Genomic DNA, 23,125 nt, shown 5'->3' on the forward strand with positions numbered 1-23,125 from the left:
GTGACTACGGATGCCAGCCTACGAGGCTGGGGAGCAGTCACACAGGGAAGAAACTTCCAGGGTGTATGGTCAAACCTGGAGACGTCTCTTCATATAAATATACTGGAGCTAAGAGCGATCTACAATGCTCTAAGCCTGGCGAAACCGCTGCTTCAGGGTCAGCCGGTGTTGATCCAGTCGGACAACATCACGGCAGTCGCCCACGTAAACAGACAAGGCGGCACGAGAAGCAGAAGAGCAATGACAGAAGCTGCAAGGATTCTTCGCTGGGCGGAAAATCATGTCATAGCACTGTCAGCAGTGTTCATCCCGGGAGTGGACAACTGGGAAGCAGACTTCCTCAGCAGACACGACCTTCACCCGGGAGAGTGGGGACTTCATCCGGAAGTTTTCCACATGATTGTGAACCATTGGGAAAAACCAAAGGTGGACATGATGGCGTCTCGCCTCAACAAAAAACTGGACAGATACTGCGCCAGGTCAAGAGACCCTCAGGCAATAGCTGTGGACGCTCTGGTAACACCGTGGGTGTACCAGTCAGTGTATGTGTTCCCTCCTCTGCCTCTCATACCAAAGGTACTGAGAATTATACGGAAAAGGGGAGTAAGAACAATACTAGTGGCTCCGGATTGGCCAAGAAGAACTTGGTACCCGGAACTTCAAGAGATGCTCACGGAAGATCCGTGGCCTCTACCTCTAAGAAGGGATCTGCGTTTGACGGCATGGCGGTTGAACGCCGGATTCTAAAAGAAAAGGGCATTCCAGAGGAAGTTATTCCTACCTTGATTAAAGCTAGGAAGGAAGTGACCGCACAACATTATCACCGCATTTGGAGAAAATATGTTGCGTGGTGTGAAGCCAAGAAGGCCCCAACGGAAGAATTTCAATTGGGTCGATTCCTACATTTCCTGCAGGCAGGATTGTCTATGGGCCTAAAATTGGGGTCTATTAAAGTTCAAATTTCGGCCTTATCAATCTTCTTCCAGAAAGAATTGGCTTCAGTGCCTGAAGTACAAACTTTTGTCAAGGGTGTACTACATATACAGCCCCCAATTGTGCCTCCAGTGGCACCGTGGGATCTAAACGTAGTTTTGGATTTTCTCAAATCTCATTGGTTTGAGCCTCTCAAATCGGTAGATTTGAAGTATCTTACATGGAAAGTAACCATGCTACTGGCCCTGGCTTCAGCCAGGAGAGTTTCAGAGTTGGCGGCTTTATCGTACAAAAGCCCATATCTGATTTTCCATTCGGACAGGGCAGAACTGCGGACACGTCCTCATTTTCTCCCTAAGGTGGTTTCGGCTTTTCACTTGAACCAGCCTATTGTGGTGCCTGCGGCTACTAGCGACTTGGAGGACTCCAAGTTACTGGACGTTGTCAGAGCATTGAAAATATATATTTCAAGGACAGCTGGAGTCAGAAAATCTGACTCGTTGTTTATCTTGTATGCACCCAACAAGATGGGTGCTCCTGCGTCTAAGCAGACGATTGCTCGTTGGATCTGTAGCACAATCCAACTTGCACATTCTGTGGCAGGCCTGCCACAGCCTAAAACTGTTAAAGCCCACTCCACAAGGAAGGTGGGCTCATCTTGGGCGGCTGCCCGAGGGGTCTCGGCATTACAACTTTGCCGAGCAGCTACGTGGTCAGGGGAGAACACGTTTGTAAAATTTTACAAATTTGATACTCTGGCTAAAGAGGACTTGGAGTTCTCTCATTCGGTGCTGCAGAGTCATCCGCACTCTCCCGCCCGTTTGGGAGCTTTGGTATAATCCCCATGGTCCTGACGGAGTCCCCAGCATCCACTAGGACGTTAGAGAAAATAAGAATTTACTTACCGATAATTCTATTTCTCATAGTCCGTAGTGGATGCTGGGCGCCCATCCCAAGTGCGGATTGTCTGCAATACTTGTACATAGTTATTGTTACAAAAATCGGGTTATTATTGTTGTGAGCCATCTTTTTTTAGAGGCTACTTCTTTGTTATCATACTGTTAACTGGGTTCAGATCACAAGTTGTACGGTGTGATTGGTGTGGCTGGTATGAGTCTTACCCGGGATTCAAGATCCTTCCTTATTGTGTACGCTCGTCCGGGCACAGTACCTAACTGAGGCTTGGAGGAGGGTCATAGGGGGAGGAGCCAGTACACACCATGTGATCCTAAAAGCTTGCTTTTGTGCCCTGTCTCCTGCGGAGCCGCTAATCCCCATGGTCCTGACGGAGTCCCCAGCATCCACTACGGACTATGAGAAATAGAATTATCGGTAAGTAAATTCTTATTTTCACTGTACCAACTTAAGGTGACGATAAATATTGTACCAGCATTATGGTGCTAACGTTCATAGCCAAATTAAAGGGGGGAGGGGGCGCGCAGGGGATACTGTGCCCGAGCCCCTAAACTGGAGGACACTGACATCACTAGCTCTTCCTCTTGTGCAGCAGCAGCACCAGGCAGCCAGAAAGGGAGTATCTGGTTTCATGAGCTACTGACGGAGCTTCCAGGGGAGATATAAAAGGGTGGAAGAGAGCTGTAAGTGGATCCCAGCTTCTCCTCCTCATCGCCTGGTTGTCTCTGTACAGTGTAACCTGTTATCTATTGCGAGCATTCGGGTCTAGAGAGAGGGACACACAGCAAGTCCTACTGAGTACTGTCCCAGTGTGTAAATAGTACAGATGCTGATATGCTGCTGCTATTCTTTAATGTGAAAAGATACATTTATTGATTTTATTTTTCTTTAAGGTTGTTGTCTTTGTTCCACTGCAAGAAAACTTTATAAAATAGTTGTCTCAATTAGGTAAAGCTATAAATAGTACCTAGGCATTATTAAACTATTACTGTCGTTTAAATTTAATATTCACAATCCATACCTCCCAACATGACCCATTCCAGGAGAGACGAAATGCGGTCTACCTGGACTTTACTCTTAACTTATGATTGCAATCACCTTTGTTGAAATATCTTTCAATCAATTAAAATACTATAGTCCAACGCAGGTTACGCCAATCATATTAAGAGGGAAGTCCAGGTAGAGAGCATTTTGTTTCTCTTGGAATGGGTCATGTTATGAGGTATGCACCATCTAATATACACCCCCCCCCCTCACCCTAGGCCCCTTTGTCTTACGTGCCCCGGACCCCCCCCCCCCCCAGAGCCTAATCCGGACCTGCTTATATTATCAAGCACAATTAATTTTTCACGTTTTTACATGTAAACTGCATAACAGTCTTACTTTTTGGCTTCAGCCTCTTCAAGCTCGAAGATCAGAGCTCGACAGACAAAGGAGGGAAATTAAAGACCTTTGGCAGCGAGAACAGAAGAAAATGGTTTGTGCACATAATTACTTGGTTAAGTGTTGCTTCTCCTTCCTTTTTGTGCATTTTATATCTGCTTCTGTGACTGTTGCAATTTTTTGTTTGTGTTTTTTTGTTTTTTCTTTCTTATGGGTGCATTGCAGTTAGTGAATAGTCTGAACACAAGAACATCTGACATTGTATAAGAACATAATATACTTAAAAGCAAACTCTCATTGTCCAAGCACAGGTATCCTTAAAAAATATATTTTTCATAAGCGTCAACTTAACAATCTTACACCTTTTATTTCCATCCATTACAAAATATGATTTGTGAACATTTAAGCTGTTTTCAGTTCAACCTTGGGTTGGTTTGTAGTTGTATGTTGTGCACTCTGGCTTGTTATCTGCCTTCAAATGTTGTCTTTTGATCGTCTGGTGTAGAACTTTGCAATGTATCAATCAGAGCCAAACAGAGCTTGGGGGGGTTTGAGAGAGAAGTATTGCAGCAATTTACAATTGCATTGATTTTAGCTGGAAATGTACAGACTCCGCACTCACTCACTCACTCCTGTTCTTTCCTAATCACTGGGGAATTTTGTTTTATAAATTGCCAATTGCTCTATTGTTTCACACAGCAAGAGCTGGAAACTGCATTACGGAAAGCTAAATTATTAAGTGTTCAACGGCAAGATGAGCACGAGAGAGCAAAATCCAGCACTGTGCGTGCCGAGGAGGAGCAGCTCAGTATGTCTGGAGGACTCGTGAAAGATGGGAGCAAACAAGTGGAAAAGAGGAGACGTATGGAGGAAGAAGCCTTACAGAAGGTCAGAACGCCACACACTTGTTGGGATCATAAATGTTACCCCTTAACAATGCGCCCATTCCCTGCACACAGCCATGATGTCACTAATTTCTGGGGAAAGTAGTTAGAGGCGATGGGGCAGAGCAGACATGGGTGTAAGGTTATTTAAAGCATTTTAACTGTTTTGGCAGTCTAACGTTTAAATAGAATAGTAAAGCAACATGTTTACAGATATAATAGAAACATAGAATTTGACGGCAGATAAGAACCACTTGGCCTATCTAGTCTGCCCTTTTTTTTTATCCTTTTGGTAGTCTCACCCTTTGAACCTTAATTCTTAGTAAGGATGTTCATATGCCTATCCCAAGCATGTTTAAATTGCCCTACAGTCTTAGCCTCTGCCACCTCTGATGGGAGGCTATTCCACTTGTCCACTACCCTTTCTGTGAAGTAATTTTTCCTTAAATTTCCCCTGAATCCCTCCAGTTTCAGTGTATGTCCTCGAGTTCTAAAACTCCTCTTCACAGTTAATATACTTTAAACCGCATCAAAACCACGTCAGCATTGTCCTTTCACATTTTGATTGCCGACAAATTGTATGTTTCCCAATTCCTAGTGAATTGACAGGCTGCAATCTTGCTCATCCCACAAAATGAATGTATCCATAGCAGGGTGCTAATAAAGGTCTTCCAGCTCTCGGTTACAGGTCAGTTACTTTAATCTCCAGCGCAACACCCATTCCTGTCTCCCAGGTACATGACCTGCCACTGCTCTCGCCTTGGATTCTTTCTCTAACCTCTCAGCAGCTTACCACACACCATCCTGCTGCTCTGTATGACTGAGAGCACTATGGCAACGTCCTCACTGTGCTGAGTGAGAGACTGACTTGCATTCAGTGGAATGTATAAAGTTTACATGTTAGCAGGCCAAAAAATCATTTGTGAGGCCAAATTGTACACCTGTATGGCATAACTGGGAAGCCACACAAAACCATTTCATGTCCTGAGTAAGGTGATGGGCACATGTTATAATAGGCCTGTGAGATGATGTTTTTGTCTTTCAATCTGAAGAATATCTTCAGCGTGACTGGAGAATTGTTTTGTGCAATATACATGTTTGTTCTGCATTCAAAGTGTAGATTTTATGCTCACGATGGTAAACATTCTGGGTGTATTGCTGAATTATCACTGCTACGTAGTAATGTCCTCTTAGTGTTTCTTTTTTGTGAGTACTCAACAGAAATTTGGCCTTATGTCTTCAGTTTCTACTGTGTGACCACTAACAGGAGGGAGGGCAGTGCTTTATTCGTGTGGGAGGAACTGTGCACTGCTGTATGGTGCTGTGCAGCTAGGCTCTAGCAGAAAGCCAAATGAGTCGTAGCAGAGGGATGATGTTTCTGTGCAGTGCTGCTTAATCCGGGTGTTTTATAGAAGGCAGTGGCATCAGAAGGGGGGTGCGGCCTGCACCCAGGTGTCACCCGCTGAGGGGTGACACCAAAGTGCCGGCTCCTGCTCAGTTACAGGAACCGGGTGCTGCACTGTAATATTGCTTGCAGCAACCCGGCTCCTGTCACAATGTAGAAGCCAGCACTGAAGAAATTCCAGTGTCCGGGGCCAGACCGCGTCTCCTGGACCCACAATGTGTCAAAAACGGGGGTTGGGATATGAAGCCACGCCCCTGTCCCGCAAAGCCACACCCATTTTCATCCGCTTGCATCGGGTGTTTGAGAGGTGAGACACGCCTCTGATAGAAGGTCTATTGCAGGCATGTCCAAACAGCGGCCCTCCAGCTGTTGAGAAACTACACATCCCAGCATGCCCTGACACAGCTTTAGCATTCTCTGACAGCAAAACTGTGTCAAGGCATGCTGGGATATGTAGTTTCACAACAGCTGGAGGGCCGCAGTTTGGACATTCCTGGTCTATAGTAATTAGGTAGACAGTTATTAGGTCAACACTATTTGATCGACATGCATTAAATTGACATGGAAAAGGAAGATTGAAAAGTTCAACGTGGAAATTGTCGACACAAAGTCAACTTTTTTTACCTTTTTTTTTTTTGTGCCATTTTCTGTGTTTCATCATGTGATCCCAATTATTGCAAACATATACCTTTGCATCGCTCTCTGCACTTGGGGCAACTTTACTATTCCCTATCGTAGTCCACGTGGATTGTAAATCAAGCAAAAGTTGAAAAATATGTGAAGACCCCAGAAAGTGTGTGTCTACCATTGTCATGTCAACCTTTTGCACCTGTCGATCTTAAGCACTTTCTGCCTTTTACCTGACTACTTTTGACCATGTCAACCATAAGGGGTCGAACTATTGGCTGTCTAGACACTGTCTATATGTACATTGGAAACTACTTAATACTTTAGTATGCTTCAACTCTTGTCAGCAATTTTTGACTTGGACATGAAAAGGTCACAATGGTAGATTGAAAGTATGGTACTTTTCATGAAGACCCCAACAATTGAAACTCAAGTCTACATTGCATGCTGGGACATGTGGTTCTTGAATAGCTGAAGAGCCACAGATACCAGTGATCAATATGAATATATTTATTTTTCCTCTTTATCAGCGTTAATTTTGTTTTGCTCATAAATGACTTGTGTACATTTTATTTACATGGTGTGGGATGTGCTTATTGTATTATGTTTGTTTTTCATGCTTGCTAGGCAGAAGAAGCGAAAGACAATTACAAGGCGTGTGTGGCAGAGGTGGAAGCTAAGAGGAGCAGTATGGAAAATGTTAAGAGTGAAATCCTAACGCAGATTCGAGAGCTTGTTTATCAGTGTGATCTCACCCTAAAAGCGGTAAGTTGCTGTTATATGCTGTATATCGGCTCTTACAGTTTAGGTTCGCGTTACCACTGATGACGTAGGATTCCGGAAAGGTAAGTATTGAAAGGATGGATGCGGTATGGGCTTCCCCAGGGGCCCATGTGCACTGCACATACTGCATACATTATAGATATGGCACTGGATGGAAGGCCCCTACTTCTCATGGATGCTGGTCAGTGACCTGAGGCATAAACCACAGGTTCTCAAACTTGGCCCTCAGAACCCCACACAGTGCATGTTTTGCAGGTCTCCTCGCAGAACCACAAGTTAATAATTAGCTCCACAAGTGGACTTTTTTTTAAAATGTGTCAGTGAGTAATTAATACACCTGTGCACCTGCTGGGTTACCTGCAAAACATACACTGTGTGGGGTCCTGAGGACTGAGTTTGAGAACCTATGGCATAAACCCTCAGTCTACCGAAGGCTGCTACATGGTAACAGAAACTAAGAGTTAACTTTAATTAGAGTTGAAAAAGTATCTTTATTATTAACTGGGAAATAATGACAACTAATTCTGCAACTACAGAAACTTACCAAAGAAAGTTTTGAGCTTGTAGTTAGTTTTTCTTTTTCCTTTTTTTTGTTCTTATGAGTAGTGTAATTTAATTGACTTTTGTGCTTAGCCTATTGACGGAGTTAGGTGGAGCGGTGCTTTAAGCTTCTCCTGGGGATGTATCTGAAGTGGCCTTTTGCCAAGACATTCTCCTTGTCCGTTATTATAAGACTAGCACAATCTTATAGCTGACTGCATTCACCGTCTTTTGCTGTTCCAATCCAGCCTATTTAATCTCCTTTAGTTGGGAAGATGAAAACATGTTGTGGAATAAAGATGACTCCCCATCATCCTCCGTTGGAATAAAAGTAGCTGTTTCCTTTTGAAACGTGTCCAGCAACATAAACCGCCTTCACTCCTGGTATCTTACTGCATTGTCCTCTGCTCTCCTTCCACACTGAAGGGGGCTTGTACAACAAATATTGCCTGTGTGCTCCTGAGCTGTGACTGTTGAACCAGTGTTCTCTCTTGTAATAAGTTAATTATTTCGCTGAATGAGTCTATTATTACTTGGTTGACAATCTGTTAATCCTCGAGTGCCTTTCCCTAAAATGTAAGTGCTTCAAAGTCTAGCTATCCCGGGCAGAACACAGGCTACGTGTTCAATAATGCATACCCCCTAATAACTGCAAATCATCCGTAGAACCGAAAGGTTATTCTTTAGGTTTCACTCAACATTTTATGGCAAAAATTTTAAATAAGCAGAGTAGTAAAATGTAGTATTCTCCCTTGCTTTAATTAATCATTCATAACTGTGCAATATTCAGATGTTTGATTTTAAATGTTTGATAAATTGTATTAAGTTTCTCGTATTTAAGGATACTGCCTAATAATCATACAACCCTAATGCTGAATCCTCCAATCATCAGGTAGTGAAACTACAGGGGGTATATTTGTGGCAGGCCTAACAAGGATGTACTGCCTGCCGCTGTGCAGGTGTTGTCACTTCACCCACCTGTGCAACGCCGTCAGACGATATCCAGATGCGTAGGGACTCCGCCCTCCGGACCAGCGCGAACACCACCTCACCGCGGACGACGGGGGTCTGGAAAGAGAGGGATATGCCGGTTGAGACGTACGCCCGACCTCCGCCTAGAGTACGGGACACGTCAGGGGTAGCCGCGACCTTCACCGGCTGGGCGGAAGGTCATCACTGGCCAATAGGCCTCAGCTACCCAATTCTCACACACTCGCACTCTCGCACGTTGTGTGGTGAGAGGGGGGTCCTCGCGTCCGCGAGCAAACCCTCCCGACCGGTACACAGGGAGGGGGAATGACAGACAGACAGGCACAGGGTGATACTCACTTCCAACTTGCGGGTCACCTTGATTGTCGCACCTCTCCGCTCCTGTTGGGGCAAGAAGAACAGCCTCCCTACCTGCAGGCTACTCTACGGCTAACAACGATACAGCCAACTACGCCTGCCTAAACAAACTAACTTAAACAACTGGAGGCTACTGGTTCTATCCCAATCAAACAGAGACCGGACCAATTAATCACGTTCACTACCCGGCAAGTCAGTGGAACAATTCCCCGACCCAACAGTATATCCCGATTTACCGGTCCTACCTTCCCGATGTTGGACACCGGCCGGTGCCTTTGGCTCACAATGAAGGACGGGGGTCTGAAGCAGACGGTGGCCCACCCCCGACGGCCGGGGGATGGCGACGTGTGGGACGGGAACGTTACTCCACACTTCCAATCCCCTGGGCCATACACCGCGTGGGGCCGGTCGGCTTCAAACAACAGCCACTGATCCCTCAAGAGCTGCTGCACAGCCCACTTCCAGCCGGAGGGGCGCAGGCAGGAGCCTGGGTGAGGGGCGCAGGCAGGAGCCTGGGTGAGGGGCGCAGGCAGGAGGCCTGGAGTGGGAGCGCAGGCAGGAGGCCTGGAGGGGGGGCGCAGGCCGGAGGCCTGGAGGTGGAGCGCAGGCCGGAGGCCTGGAGGGGGAGCGCAGGCCGGAGGCCTGGAGGGGGAGCGCAGGCCGGAGGCCTGGAGGGGGAGCGCAGGCCGGAGGCCTGGAGGGGGAGCGCAGGCCGGAGGCCTGGAGGGGGAGCGCAGGCCGGAGGCCTGGAGGGGGAGCGCAGGCCGGAGGCCTGGAGGGGGAGCGCAGGCCGGAGGCCTGGAGGGGGAGCGCAGGCCGGAGGCCTGGAGGGGGAGCGCAGGCCGGAGGCCTGGAGGGGGAGCGCAGGCCGGAGGCCTGGAGGGGGAGCGCAGGCCGGAGGCCTGGAGGGGGAGCGCAGGCCGGAGGCCTGGAGGGGGAGCGCAGGCCGGAGGCCAGAAGAGGGCTCAGGCCTAAGGCCTGGAGTGAGGGCACAGGCCGGAGGCCTGAGTCAGGGCACAGGCCGGAGGCCTGAGTCAGGGCACAGGCCGGGGGCCTGCCTGAGGGCACAGGCCGGGGGCCTGCCTGAGGGCACAGGCCGGAGGCCTGCCTGAGGGCACAGGCCGGAGGCCTGCCTAACGTGCGCACAGGCCGACAGGGCCTGACTCTGCCCGCAGGCCTAGTGCCTGTCCCTGGTGCTCTAGGGAGGTTAAAGATAGGTGGAGGTGGCCCAAGGCCGCCTACCTGTCGCGGAGGGAGAGGCTGCAGCGGGGAGCTTCGTTAGCTCTTTTGCTCTCCACACGCTGCAGCACTCTCCGCCGGACTTCCGTCGCCGGTCACCGTCTTCTGTCTTCTTGCTTGGCTCCGCCGACGTCTTCCTCCGCACTGCCGATGTCTTCTGCTCCGCCGACGTCTTCTTCTTCTGCTCCGCCGACGTCTTCTTCCGCTGGAGCTCTTCCTCCTCTTCTGCTGCCGTCCGCCGTCCGACTGACTGCTCCCGCTCCGCAGCGCCTCTTATATGGCGCCGGGAGCGGGCGGAGCTATGACGCGGCGAGCCCCGATTGGCTCGCCGCGGCGAGCTCTGATTGGCGGCCAAGGCGCGAGCCCTGATTGGCTCGCGCTTGGCGCGCCGTTTGAAATGCGCCGCTGGGATTGGAGGGGCTTGAATCCTTTCGGATGCAAGCCCCTCCAGACTGGAAACCGCCCGCCCGTCGCTCCGCCGCCCGTCGCTCCGTGGAGGGGAAGGTGGCAATCCCCTTCACATTTCCCCCCCCTTTGTCCTTTGTGGTCCCCACAAAGCAAGAATCCGACCATACAAAGTTCGGATCCGCGTAGCGAGGGCCCGGGACGCCCCTATTTGAACGCAGAGAGCGTCTTGGCAGGGGAGAGGCCACTACTTCAGCTGGGGGTTGAGGTTCTGATGCCTCCTCTGGCTGATTCTCCTCAACCGGCAACCACCATTCCTCGTCTGACAGAGGGGTCAGAGCTTCCCCGATAGGGGCCCCTAACCCGTCCTCCGCTACAGGGGACTCAGCCCCGCTCACCGGATCCGGGAACGGACAAGGTCGCAGTTTACTCCGATGTAACGTGCGCAGGCGTCCCGTCCCATCGGTAGACTCCACTTGATACACTGGTCCACCTGGGTCCAAGCGACGGCGAACAAGGTATGGGGTAACTTCCCACCGTTCAGACAATTTCCCCCCTGGGCGAACCTCTCGCACCAACACTCGCTGGCCCACGGCCAACGATCCAGGCTCGTGGGACCTCACAGGTGGATGCTGGTGGTCTGCGATCAGCCTCCCAGCCAACTCGTGTGCCGCTTTCAGACGTAGGCGATGGTCCTCGACCCATTCGACAGGGGCGAGGGGCGTTACCACCTCAGTCCCGGACAGTTGTAAGTCGTGTGCCTCCCGTCCGGGTCGGCCGAACAACAAGAAAAAAGGGGAAAATCCCGTGGTGTGATGAACTCTGTTGTTGTAAGTCCAGACCAGCTCCTGAACACGTTCGGGCCATCGCTGCTTCTCGGCACGCTCCAATACGCGGAGCATCTGCAGCAGAGTCCGGTTGAATCTCTCGCAGGCGCCATTCCCCTGCGGATGGTAAGGTGTTGTGCGGGACTTTTGAACGCCATAAAGCTGGCAGAGGCGCTCCATCAGCTGCCCCTGGAAACAGGCACCTTGATCCGAATGGATCCGTTCAGGGCAACCGTACTGCCGAATGAAATGTTCGACGATCGCTCGTGTTGCCGACTCCGCGGTCTGGTTTCGGGTGGGAACCACTACGGTGAATTTAGTGAAGTGGTCAGTCATTACCAAGGCATACTGGTGCCCACTTACAGATTCCCCGATCAACACGTAGTCGATCATCAGCATCTCCAGCGGCCGACTGGTCCGGATCGTCTGGATGGGCACGTGCTGTTCCGGCGGATTAACTACCGCACACCGCCTGCACTCACGACACACCTGGTCCACGACTGCCTGCAGCCGGGGGGGCGAAATATTGGCGTCTCAACCAATGGTATGTTTTATAGGGTCCCAAATGGGCCCCTTGCTCGTGCGCCTCTTCCACCAGCGACCGCACCCGGGCTTCTGGCACGACCACCTGCTCGACAGTACGCATTTCCTGTTCCAAGTAGCAGCGTCTCCGCAGGGTACCAGCGCAGACCCGCAATTGGTCCCAACGACGTACCACCTTCCTACAGAACCCGGTCAGTCCATCCTGCTCTCGGCGGGATGGCACATGACCCCTCTGTACCCACTGTCGAACGAGGTCCAAATCCTCATCGGCCTGCTGTTCCTGTGCCCAGTCCATCTCCGTGTACCTAAGTAAGGCAGTCTGGGCGTTTTGTCGATACAACTCTCCGGCCGTGGCCTGCCGCACACGAGTGAGATCCGGCATTTCTTCGCCGCAGTACTCTTCTTCCCCACCAGGTTCGGGGGTTTCCACCGGAAAGCGAGACAGGGCATCTGCGTTGGTATTACTCTTCCCCGATCGATAGCGGATTTTGTAGGAGAACTTGGCCAACCTGGCCACCCACCGTTGCTCCAAGGCACCCAACTTGGCGGTCTCCAGGTACGCCAAGGGGTTGTTATCCGTGAAAATATCCACGTGAGCGGCGGTCAAGTACTCCGCAAATTTCTCGGTCACGGCCCACACCACTGCCAGTAGTTCCAACTTGAAGGAACTGTAGTTGTCTGGGTTCCTTTCGGTCTCTCGCAGGCTACGACTGCCGTAAGCAATCACCCGCTCCTGCCCATCCTGGACCTGAGCCAAGACCGCGCCCAACCCCTGCAGACTCCCATCCGTGTATAAGACGAAGGGCTTCTCAAAGTCTGCGTATCCCAGCACCGGAGCTTCCGTGAGACTTCCTTTCAGTTGGTCAAAGGCCAGGTTCTGCGCTTCTCCCCAAGTCTCCAGGGCAGCTTTCTTAGTGGTCGCAATCCCCCGAAGCAAGGCATGTAGAGGTTCCGCAATTTGGGCGAAATCCTTGATGAAGCGCCGGTAGTACCCCACCAAACCCAGAAATGCCCGCAATTCCGTGATGGTGGTGGGCACCTTCCATTCCTGGACGGCCGCCACTTTGCTGGGGGTTGGGTACACCCCATCACGTGACACCACATGCCCGAGGTACTCCAAGCTGGATTTCAACAGGTGGCACTTCCGGGGCTTGAGCTTCAGGCCGTATGCTTCCAACCGCTGAAGAACCAGGTCGAGTCGAGCAAAGTGTTCCTCCAAGGTCGCGGCGAACACGATGATGTCGTCCAAGTAAATCAGCAAAGCTTCAAAGTTCAAGTCTCCCAAGCACCTCTCCATCATCCGCTGGAATGTGGCGGGCGCATTGTTTAACCCAAACGGCATGCGGCAAAATTCGAACAACCCCATGGGAGTAACGAATGCGGTCTTCTCCCTATCCTGGGGGGCCACCGGCACTTGCCAGTATCCACTGGCCAGGTCCAGGGTCGAAAAAAATTTCGCATTGCCCAGTGCAGCTAGGGACTCCTCGATCCTAGGGAGAGGGTAAGCGTCCCGGACGGTGCAACTGTTCAGCTTCCGGTAGTCCACACAGAACCGGATAGTCCCGTCCTTCTTCCGGACTAAGACAATGGGTGCAGCCCAGGGACTTTTGCTCTCCTGGATCACATGGTTGTCCAGCATCTGACGCAACATGCTCTTTACTTCCTGGTACAACCGGGGCGGTATCGGCCGATACCGCTCCCGAACCGGGGGGGCGTCTCCGGTGCGGATCTCATGCTGCAGGTCCTCCGTATACCCGAAATCTTCCTCGTGCCGGGAGAACACCTTCTGACGGTTCCAGAGCATCTGGTCCAGCTTGGCTACGTCCCCGGCCGCGCACTCTTCCAGCGACACGTCCATCTGCGTACGGATCATGGTGCCGTTCCACTCGGGGCAGGGCCCCTCCTGCTCCTCCACTTGAACAGATAATGCCCATGCCTCGGAAGCCTCTGGCCGTAGGGAGAGTTTCCGCATACCCTGAACGCTATCCTCGTGAATCGCCACCACCTGAGCGATGACTGTCCCAGCCGGGACTCGGCAAAGCTGGTCGGTGAGATTGCAAAAGCGGACGGAGACCTTTCCACCGGTCACCACCGACACGGTCCGTGCCACCATCACTCCAGACCCTACCCTCAGCACATCAGTGGGCTCTACCATCACCTCCATGCCATTTAGGCTCTGATGAGTCCGTACTTCCAGAGGGATCAGGACTTCTTGGCGAGGTGGCAACTCCAGGCGCTGGTGGTGACCGACCTTCAAAAGGCCCAGGTGCTCATCGATTGCCCCTAGGGCCCTGGTTCCCCGTCGTCCCACTTGTTGGAGTGCCTGCTGGACGGGGCGCCGGACTCCCAGATTCCTCCAATATTGTGGCCCATTTTCCTGGAACAAGAGCTGGTCGAGATGTCGGAGTACATTCATCCCGAGGATCACTGGGCCATGGCTCAGCCCCGGGCTGCTGACTACCAGCAGCCCCTTCCTACCCAGCTCTCGGCCACAAACTACCATCTCCATCCACACCACCCCCACCACGGGAATGGGTAGGTTATTAGCTGCCGTGAGGGTAATGAAGCTCTCGGACACCTCACTTTTAAGATGGGCGTAATGTTTAAGGAAACAGGCCTCGGACATGGTGGATACTTGAGAGCCGGTATCCAACAAGCAGGACTGATCTTTCCCACCGAGGCGGCTGACTACCACGGGACACTCTCCTACCAATTCAGCCTGTTCGTTAATGGCTGATCTCTCCTCGTCGCTCCCCCCCACGGGTGGTCCCGTTATCGCGAGGGAGGTCAGTTTAACTGCGCCTCCGGGATTGCTTCGGTACAGGTCCGCGCAATATGCCCATACCGATGGCATCGGTAACAACGAGGGCCTCGGCCCTCTCCCGGACGGCCGTCCGGTTCAGTGCCTCGTCCGCGGGGCCGCCTGGTGTCCCGCTCACGGGACTCCGTTCCCCGCTGGTCACGCCGGTACACCTCCTCCCTCAGCTGGGAGACCTCTTCCCTCATTTCCTTGGTCACCCGGAGGAAGGCCTCTTTCAGGTCTTGCACACAGGTCTCCAAGGGATTGGTCTCCCTGCTAGCCACGGGCGCGGAGATCGGCTGCACCCACTGGGGAAAAACGGCGTGTGGTCCGTAATTGGCATTACGGTCCCTGGCTACAGCGTCGATCTCCACCTGATGGAAGGTCAGGGTGTCATCCTGGGATATCTTATCCAGCATCACCTGCCTCAGGGGCACGTTCCGGAGTCCCATGGCGAATTGATCCCGCAATATCTGGCTGGTGTTGGTGAGCGCCCCAAACCCATCGGGGTCTTTCCGACGTTCTTCTCCCATCATCTCCTGGAGCGCGTTTGCATACTGGGGGATGGACTCATCCTCCCTCTGGAACCGGCCAGACAGACGCTGCCGGAGGGTCCCCGCCGAGGAGGTGTCCCCATAAATATCCCCCAGGATATTATAGATCTCCTCCAGCTCATCGCGTTCATCGTCGGGCCGCAAAAGAATCGTCCGACGAGCCTCGCCTTCCAGGGAATTCAGGGCGAGGGGCACCTGTAGGTCAACGGGCACCCGATAAATGAGGAACGTCGCCTCTAGTCGGGTCTTCCAGTCCTCTAGGGTCATATTGCGACCGTCGTAACGGGGTAGGTGGGCGAGGGCTGGTCCGACGTTAAGTCGACGCGATGACCTTCGTCGCTCGTCGTCCGTTCCCCTCGGTACCACGTCAGTGGTGCTGGAAGTTGAGTTTCTCCGCGAGGGTAGTTTCGGCACCTCTGCCCATGGCTTCCCGGCTGTGGGTAGTGACTGATCTTCGTCCATCCTGCCTACTACGCCAAATGTGGCAGGCCTAACAAGGATGTACTGCCTGCCGCTGTGCAGGTGTCGTCACTTCACCCACCTGTGCAACGCCGTCAGACGATATCCAGATGCGTAGGGACTCCGCCCTCCGGACCAGCTCGAACACCACCTCACCGCGGACGACGGGGGTCTGGAAAGAGAGGGATATGCCGGTTGAGACGTACGCCCGACCTCCGCCTAGAGTACGGGACACGTCAGGGGTAGCCGCGACCTTCACCGGCTGGGCGGAAGGTCATCACTGGCCAATAGGCCTCAGCTACCCAATTCTCACACACTCGCACTCTCGCACGTTGTGTGGTGAGAGGGGGGTCCTCGCGTCCGCGAGCAAACCCTCCCGACCGGTACACAGGGAGGGGGAATGACAGACAGACAGGCACAGGGTGATACTCACTTCCAACTTGCGGGTCACCTTGATTGTCGCACCTCTCCGCTCCTGTTGGGGCAAGAAGAACAGCCTCCCTACCTGCAGGCTACTTTACGGCTAACAACGATACAGCCAACTACGCCTGCCTAAACAAACTAACTTAAACAACTGGAGGCTACTGGTTCTATCCCAATCAAACAGAGACCGGACCAATTAATCACGTTCACTACCCGGCAAGTCAGTGGAACAATTCCCCGACCCAACAGTATATCCCGATTTACCGGTCCTACCTTCCCGATGTTGGACACCGGCCGGTGCCTTTGGCTCACAATGAAGGACGGGGGTCTGAAGCAGACGGTGGCCCACCCCCGACGGCCGGGGGATGGCGACGTGTGGGACGGGAACGTTACTCCACACTTCCAATCCCCTGGGCCATACACCGCGTGGGGCCGGTCGGCTTCAAACAACAGCCACTGATCCCTCAAGAGCTGCTGCACAGCCCACTTCCAGCCGGAGGGGCGCAGGCAGGAGCCTGGGTGAGGGGCGCAGGCAGGAGCCTGGGTGAGGGGCGCAGGCCGGAGGCCTGGAGGGGGGACGCAGGCCGGAGGCCTGGAGGGGGGGCGCAGGCCGGAGGCCTGGAGGGGGGGCGCAGGCCGGAGGCCTGGAGGGGGGGCGCAGGCCGGAGGCCTGGAGGGGGGGCGCAGGCCGGAGGCCTGGAGGGGGGGCGCAGGCAGGAGGCCAGAAGAGGGCTCAGGCCTAAGGCCTGGAGTGAGGGCACAGGCCTAAGGCCTGGAGTGAGGGCACAGGCCGGAGGCCTGAGTCAGGGCACAGGCCGGAGGCCTGAGTGAGGGCACAGGCCGGAGGCCTGAGTGAGGGCACAGGCCGGGGGCCTGCCTGAGGGCACAGGCCGGAGGCCTGCCTAACGTGCGCACAGGCCGACAGGGCCTGACTCTGCCCGCAGGCCTAGTGCCTGTCCCTGGTGCTCTAGGGAGGTTAAAGATAGGTGGAGGTGGCCCAAGGCCGCCTACCTGTCGCGGAGGGAGAGGCTGCAGCGGGGAGCTTCGTTAGCTCTTTTGCTCTCCACACGCTGCAGCACTCTCCGCCGGACTTCCGTCGCCGGTCGCCGTCTTCTGTCTTCTTGCTTGGCTCCGCCGACGTCTTCCTCCGCACTGCCGATGTCTTCTGCTCCGCCGACGTCTTCTTCTTCTGCTCCGCCGACGTCTTCTTCCGCTGGAGCTCTTCCTCCTCTTCTGCTGCCGTCCGCCGTCCGACTGACTGCTCCCGCTCCGCAGCGCCTCTTATATGGCGCCGGGAGCGGGCGGAGCTATGACGCGGCGAGCCCCGATTGGCTCGCCGCGGCGAGCTCTGATTGGCGGCCAAGGCGCGAGCCCTGATTGGCTCGCGCTTGGCGCGCCGTTTGAAATGCGCCGCTGGGATTGGAGGGGCTTGAATCCTTTCGGATGCAAGCCCCTCCAGACTGGAAACCGCCCGCCGCGTCGCCGCCCGTCGCTCCGTGGAGGGGAAGGTGGCAATCCCCTTCACATATTTACTAAAGTGTGGGTTTATAGAAGCGGAGATGTTGCCCATAGCAACCAATAAACCAGATTCTAGCTAGTGATAAGTAGAATCTGATTGGTTGCTAGGGGAAGCATCTCCACTTCTATAAACCTGCACTTTAGTATATATACCTCCAGGGCTTCTATGCCTGGAAACTTATTTAGAATATGCTCACTTATAAGAACGTTTTAGCTATGAGTATTCTCCATACATGCCAGTTCAACAAATTGCAGCCCAGCAAAGTCATTTGGGGTTGATCTGCTTCAGTCTGTTAGAATATGCAATAAGTTCTACCTTAAGCATAAAGGGGAGTACACACGTACAGATGTGTGCTGAGCGATCTAGCACAGATCGCTCAGCACACATCTCTGGACGCTCAGCACACAGTGCAATGTGTGCTGAGCGAGGCGGGGAGGGGACTCACTTCACACAGCGGTGAAGTGAACGATCTAACTAGATTTAACCTGCAAGCGGGACCGCGTATCACTATTGCTATGGGGCATACACACAGAGCGATGTGTGCTTCATTCAGAATTACAAACCACTGATCGTGTGCGGAATCTTGGCGTTGTCCTGGATGGTGGCTTGACACTTAAACATCAGATATCAGCCACAATCAAATCCTCATTCTTTCACCTGAGGAACATAGCCAGAATCAAGCACTTAATTCCCTCAGATGATCTGCCAAAGTCATCCATGCATTTGTATCATCTCGATTAGACTACTGTAATGCCCTCTACCTTGGTCACCAAGCAAAAGAATTGCATCGCTTACAGCTGGTGCAAAACACAGCGGCCAGGTTGTTTACCAACCTGCCCCGTTCTAGCCACATAATACCCATCCTTTACTCCCTTCACTGGCTGCCTGTAGATTGGCTTACTGAGTTTCAAAGCACTAGGATGAAGGACTTTTGGCAGTACCTAGAATCTCCCGTAATTCATCTGGGGGTCGAGCTTTTAGTCATGCGGCTCCGACTCTATGGACCTCACTTCCCCGCACAGTGCGAGAGACCCCAACTATAGAATCCTTCAAAAGTAGACTCAAGACTTTCCTGTTTACTCAAGCATTTCCATAATGTCCCTTTAGTATCTTCATGCTTCTGAATTTATGAAAAGCTGTCCTGTACTTCATTTTTCTCTGACGTCCTAGTGGATGCTGGGAACTCCGTAAGGACCATGGGGAATAGCGGGCTCCGAAGGAGGCTGGGCACCCTAGAAAGATTTATGACTACCTGGTGTGCACTGGCTCCTCCCACTATGACCCTCCTCCAAGCCTCAGTTAGATTTTGTGCCCGGCCGAGGTTGGATGCACACTAGGGGCTCTCCTGAGCCCTTAGAAAGAAAGTATAGATTTAGGTTTTTTATTTTCAGTGAGACCTGCTGGCAACAGGCTCACTGCAGCGAGGGACTAAGGGGAGAAGAAGCGAACTCGCCTGCTTGCAGCCGGATTGGGCTTCTTAGGCTACTGGACACCATTAGCTCCAGAGGGATCGACCGCAGGCCCAGTCCTTGGTGTTCGGTCCCGGAGCCGCGCCGCCGTCCCCCTTACAGAGCCAGAAGCAAGAAGAGGTCCGGAAAATCGGCGGCAGAAGACATCAGTCTTCACCAAGGTAGCGCACAGCACTGCAGCTGTGCTCCATTGTTCCTCACACACACTTCACACTCCGGTCACTGAGGGTGCAGGGCGCTGGGGGGGGGCGCCCTGAGAAGCAATTATAACACCTTGGCTGGCAAAAATACCACAATATATAGCCCTAGAGGCTATATATGTGGAAAATACCCCTGCCAGAATCCAGAAAAAAGCGGGAGAATAGGCAGCGGAAAAGGGGCGGAGCTATCTCCTGCAGCACACTGGCGCCATTTCTCCTTCACAGATACGCTGGAAGGAAGCTCCCTGGCTCTCCCCTGCAGTCTACACTACAGAAAAGGGTAAAAAAAGAGAGGGGGGGCACTAAATTTAGGCGCTGTATAAATTATATAGAAAAAGCAGCTATAGGGGACATAACTCAGTTAGTCCCTGCATTATATAGCGCTCTGGTGTGTGCTGGCATACTCTCACTCTGTCCCCCCAAAGGGCTTTTGTGGGTCCTGTCCTCTGTTGGAGCATTCCTTGTGTGTGTGCGGTGTGTCGGTACGGCTGTGTCGACATGTTTGATGAGGATAATGATGTGGAGACGGAGCAGATGCCTTTAGAAGGGATGTCACCCCCTGCGGGGCAGACACCTGAGTGGTTGAGCTTATGGAAAGAAATGAGTGCACGTATAGACTCCTTACATAAGAAATTTGACGACATGCCAAATGTGGGACAGCCGACTTCTCAGCTCGTGCCTGTCCAGGCGTCGCACAGGTCATCAGGGGCTCTAAAACGCCCACTACCTCAGACCGCAGACCCAGATGTCGACACTGATACTGACACCAGTGTCGACGACGATGAGTCTAATCTGATGCCCACTAAGGCCATTCACTGCATGATTGAGGCAATGAAAGAGGTGTTTCACATTTCTGATATAAATACAGGTACCACTAAAAAGGGTATTATGTTTGGGGAGAAAAAACTACCCGTAGTTTCTCTAACGTCCTAAGTGGATGCTGGGACTCCGTAAGGACCATGGGGAATAGCGGCTCCGCAGGAGACAGGGCACAAAATAAAAGCTTGAGATATCAGGTGGTGTGCACTGGCTCCTCCCCCTATGACCCTCCTCCAAGCCAGTTAGATTTTTGTGCCCGGCCGAGAAGGGTGCAAACTAGGTAGCTCTCCAGAGCTGCTTAGAATAAAAGTTTAGTTAGGTTTTTTTTTTATTTTCAGTGAGTCCTGCTGGCAACAGGCTCACTGCATCGTGGGACTAAGGGGAGAAGAAGCGAACTCACCTGAGTGCAGAGTGGATTGGGCTTCTTAGGCTACTGGACGTTAGCTCCAGAGGGACGATCACAGGTTCAGCCTGGATGGGTCACCGGAGCCGCGCCGCCGTCCCCCTTACAGAGCCAGAAGAGACGAAGGTCCGGTGAAAGCGGCGGCAGAAGACATCCTGTCTTCAAGACTAAGGTAGCGCACAGCACCGCAGCTGTGCGCCATTGCTCTCAGCACACTTCACACTCCGGTCACTGAGGGTGCAGGGCGCTGGGGGGGAGCGCCCTGAGACGCAATATAACACACACATACCTTAGCTGGCAAAAGGAATACATCACATATAGCTCCAGGGCTATATGGATGTATTTTTTCCCCTGCCATTTTACACAAAAAAGCGGGAGTTAAGGACGTCGTGAAGGGGCGGGGCCTATCTCCTCAGCACACTGGCGCCATTATTCCCTCACAGCTCCGCTGGAAGGACGGCTCCCGGATTCTCCCCTGCAGTACTGCATCTGATTCAGGGTAAAAAAGAGAAGGGGGGGCATTTTGGCAGCAAATAACTAGATTAACAGCAGCTATAAGGGATTAACACTTATATAAGGTTATCCCTGTATATATATATTGCGCTGGGTGTGTGCTGGCAGACTCTCCCTCTGTCTCTCCAAAGGGCTAAGTAGGGTCCTGTCCTCTATCAGAGCATTCCCGGTGTGTGTGCTGTGTGTCGGTACGCGTGTGTCGACATGTATGAGGAGGAAAATGAGGTGGAGGCGGAGCAGTTGCCTGTGTTAGTGATGTCACCCCCTAGGGAGTCGACACCTGACTGGATGATTGTGTTTAAGCAATTAAGTGATAATGTCAGCAATTTACAAAAAACTGTTGACGACATGAGAAAGCCGGCAAATCAATTAGTGCCTGTTCAGGCGTCTCAGACACCCTCAGGGGCCCTAAAACGGCCGCTACCTCAGTGGGTCGACACGGATCCAGATACAGATACTGAATCTAGTGTCGACGGTGACGAGACAAACGTAATGTCCAGTATTGCCACACATTACATGATCACGGCAATGAAAGAGGCATTGAACCTTTCTGACACTACAAATACCTCAAAGGCGGGTATTATGTGGGGTGTGAAAAAACTGCCAATAGTTTTTCCTGAGTCTGAGGAAATAAATGAGGTGTGTGATAAAGCGTGGGTTTCCCCCGATAAAAAACAGCTAATTTCTAATAAGTTATTAGCACTATACCCTTTCCCGCCAGAGGTTAGGGCACGGTGGGAAACACCCCCTAGGGTAGATAAGGCGCTCACACGTTTATCTAAACAAGTAGCGTTACCGTCCCCTGATACGGCCACCCTCAAAGAACCAGCTGATAGGAGGCTGGAAAATATCCTGAAAAGTATATACACACATACTGGTGTTATACTGCGACCAGCAATCGCATCAGCCTGGATGTGCAGTGCTGGAGTCGCATGGGCGGATTCCCTGACTGAGAATATTGATACCCTGGATTGGGACAATATTCTGTTAACTATAGAACATTTAAAGGATGCATTGCTATATATGCGTGATGCGCAGAGGGATATTTGTACCCTGGCATCAAGAGTAAACGCAATGTCTATCTCTGCCAGAAGAGCATTATGGACCAGACAGTGGTCAGGGGACGCAGATTCCAAATGGCACATGGAAGTATTGCCGTATAAGGGGGAGGAGTTATTTGGGGCTGGTCTAACAGACCTGGTGGCCACGGCAACGGCTGGAAAATCCACCTTTTTACCCCAGGTTACTTCACATCAACAGAAAAAGACAGTCTTTTCAAACTCAGTCCTTTCGTTCCCATAAGTACAAGCGAGCAAAAGGTCACTCTTTTCTGCCCAAGGGCAGAGGAAGAGGAAAAAGGCAGCACCATGCAGCCGCTTCCCAGGAGCAGAAGCCCTCCCCTGCTTCTGCCAAGTCTTCAGCATGACGCTGGGGCTTTACAAGCAGACTCAGACACGGTGGGGGCCCGTCTCAAGAATTTCAACGCGCAGTGGGCTCACTCGCAAGTGGATCCCTGGATTCTACAGGTAGTATCACAGGGGTACAAACTGGAATTCGAGGCGTTTCCTCCTCATCGGTTCCTGAAGTCTGCTTTACCAAAGTCTCTCTCCGACAGGGAGGCAGTTCTGGAAGCCATTCACAAGCTGTACTCCCAGCAGGTGATAATCAAGGTACCCCTCTTACAACAGGGGAAGGGGTATTATTCCACACTATTTGTGGTACCGAAGCCGGACGGCTCGGTGAGACCAATATTAAATCTAAAATCTTTGAACACTTACATAAAAAGGTTCAAATTCAAGATGGAGTCACTCAGAGCGGTGATAGCGAACCTGGAAGAGGGGGACTATATGGTGTCGCTGGACATCAAGGATGCTTATCTCCACGTCCCAATATATCCTTCTCACCAAGGGTACCTCAGGTTTGTAGTACAAAACTGTCATTATCAGTTTCAGACGCTGCCGTTTGGATTGTCCACGGCGCCTCGGGTCTTTACCAAGGTAATGGCCGAAATGATGATTCTTCTACGAAGAAAAGGCATCTTAATTATCCCTTACTTGGACGATCTCCTGATAAGGGCAAGAACCAAGGAACAGTTAGAAGTCGGAGTGGCACTATCTCAGGTAGTGCTAAGTCAG

The 23,125-nt window shown here is 52.3% G+C and overlaps 1 protein-coding gene across 4 annotated transcripts in view; it reads left to right on the forward strand.

Moving 5' to 3' along the window:
- ARHGAP29 (Rho GTPase activating protein 29) overlaps positions 1-23,125 on the forward strand; it is a 300,437-nt gene that overhangs the window by 209,572 nt on the left and 67,740 nt on the right. For all 4 annotated transcript variants that reach the window (XM_063939858.1, XM_063939856.1, XM_063939857.1 and 1 more), the window contains 3 exons: positions 3,245-3,325; positions 3,931-4,119; positions 6,775-6,912. In XM_063939858.1, the coding sequence (XP_063795928.1) occupies positions 3,245-3,325; positions 3,931-4,119; positions 6,775-6,912 (408 nt within the window). The remainder of the gene's footprint in view (positions 1-3,244; positions 3,326-3,930; positions 4,120-6,774; positions 6,913-23,125) is intronic.

This window comes from Pseudophryne corroboree, chromosome 9 (genome assembly GCF_028390025.1).
Source record: "Pseudophryne corroboree isolate aPseCor3 chromosome 9, aPseCor3.hap2, whole genome shotgun sequence".
In the NCBI taxonomy this organism is placed as follows: domain Eukaryota; kingdom Metazoa; phylum Chordata; class Amphibia; order Anura; family Myobatrachidae; genus Pseudophryne; species Pseudophryne corroboree.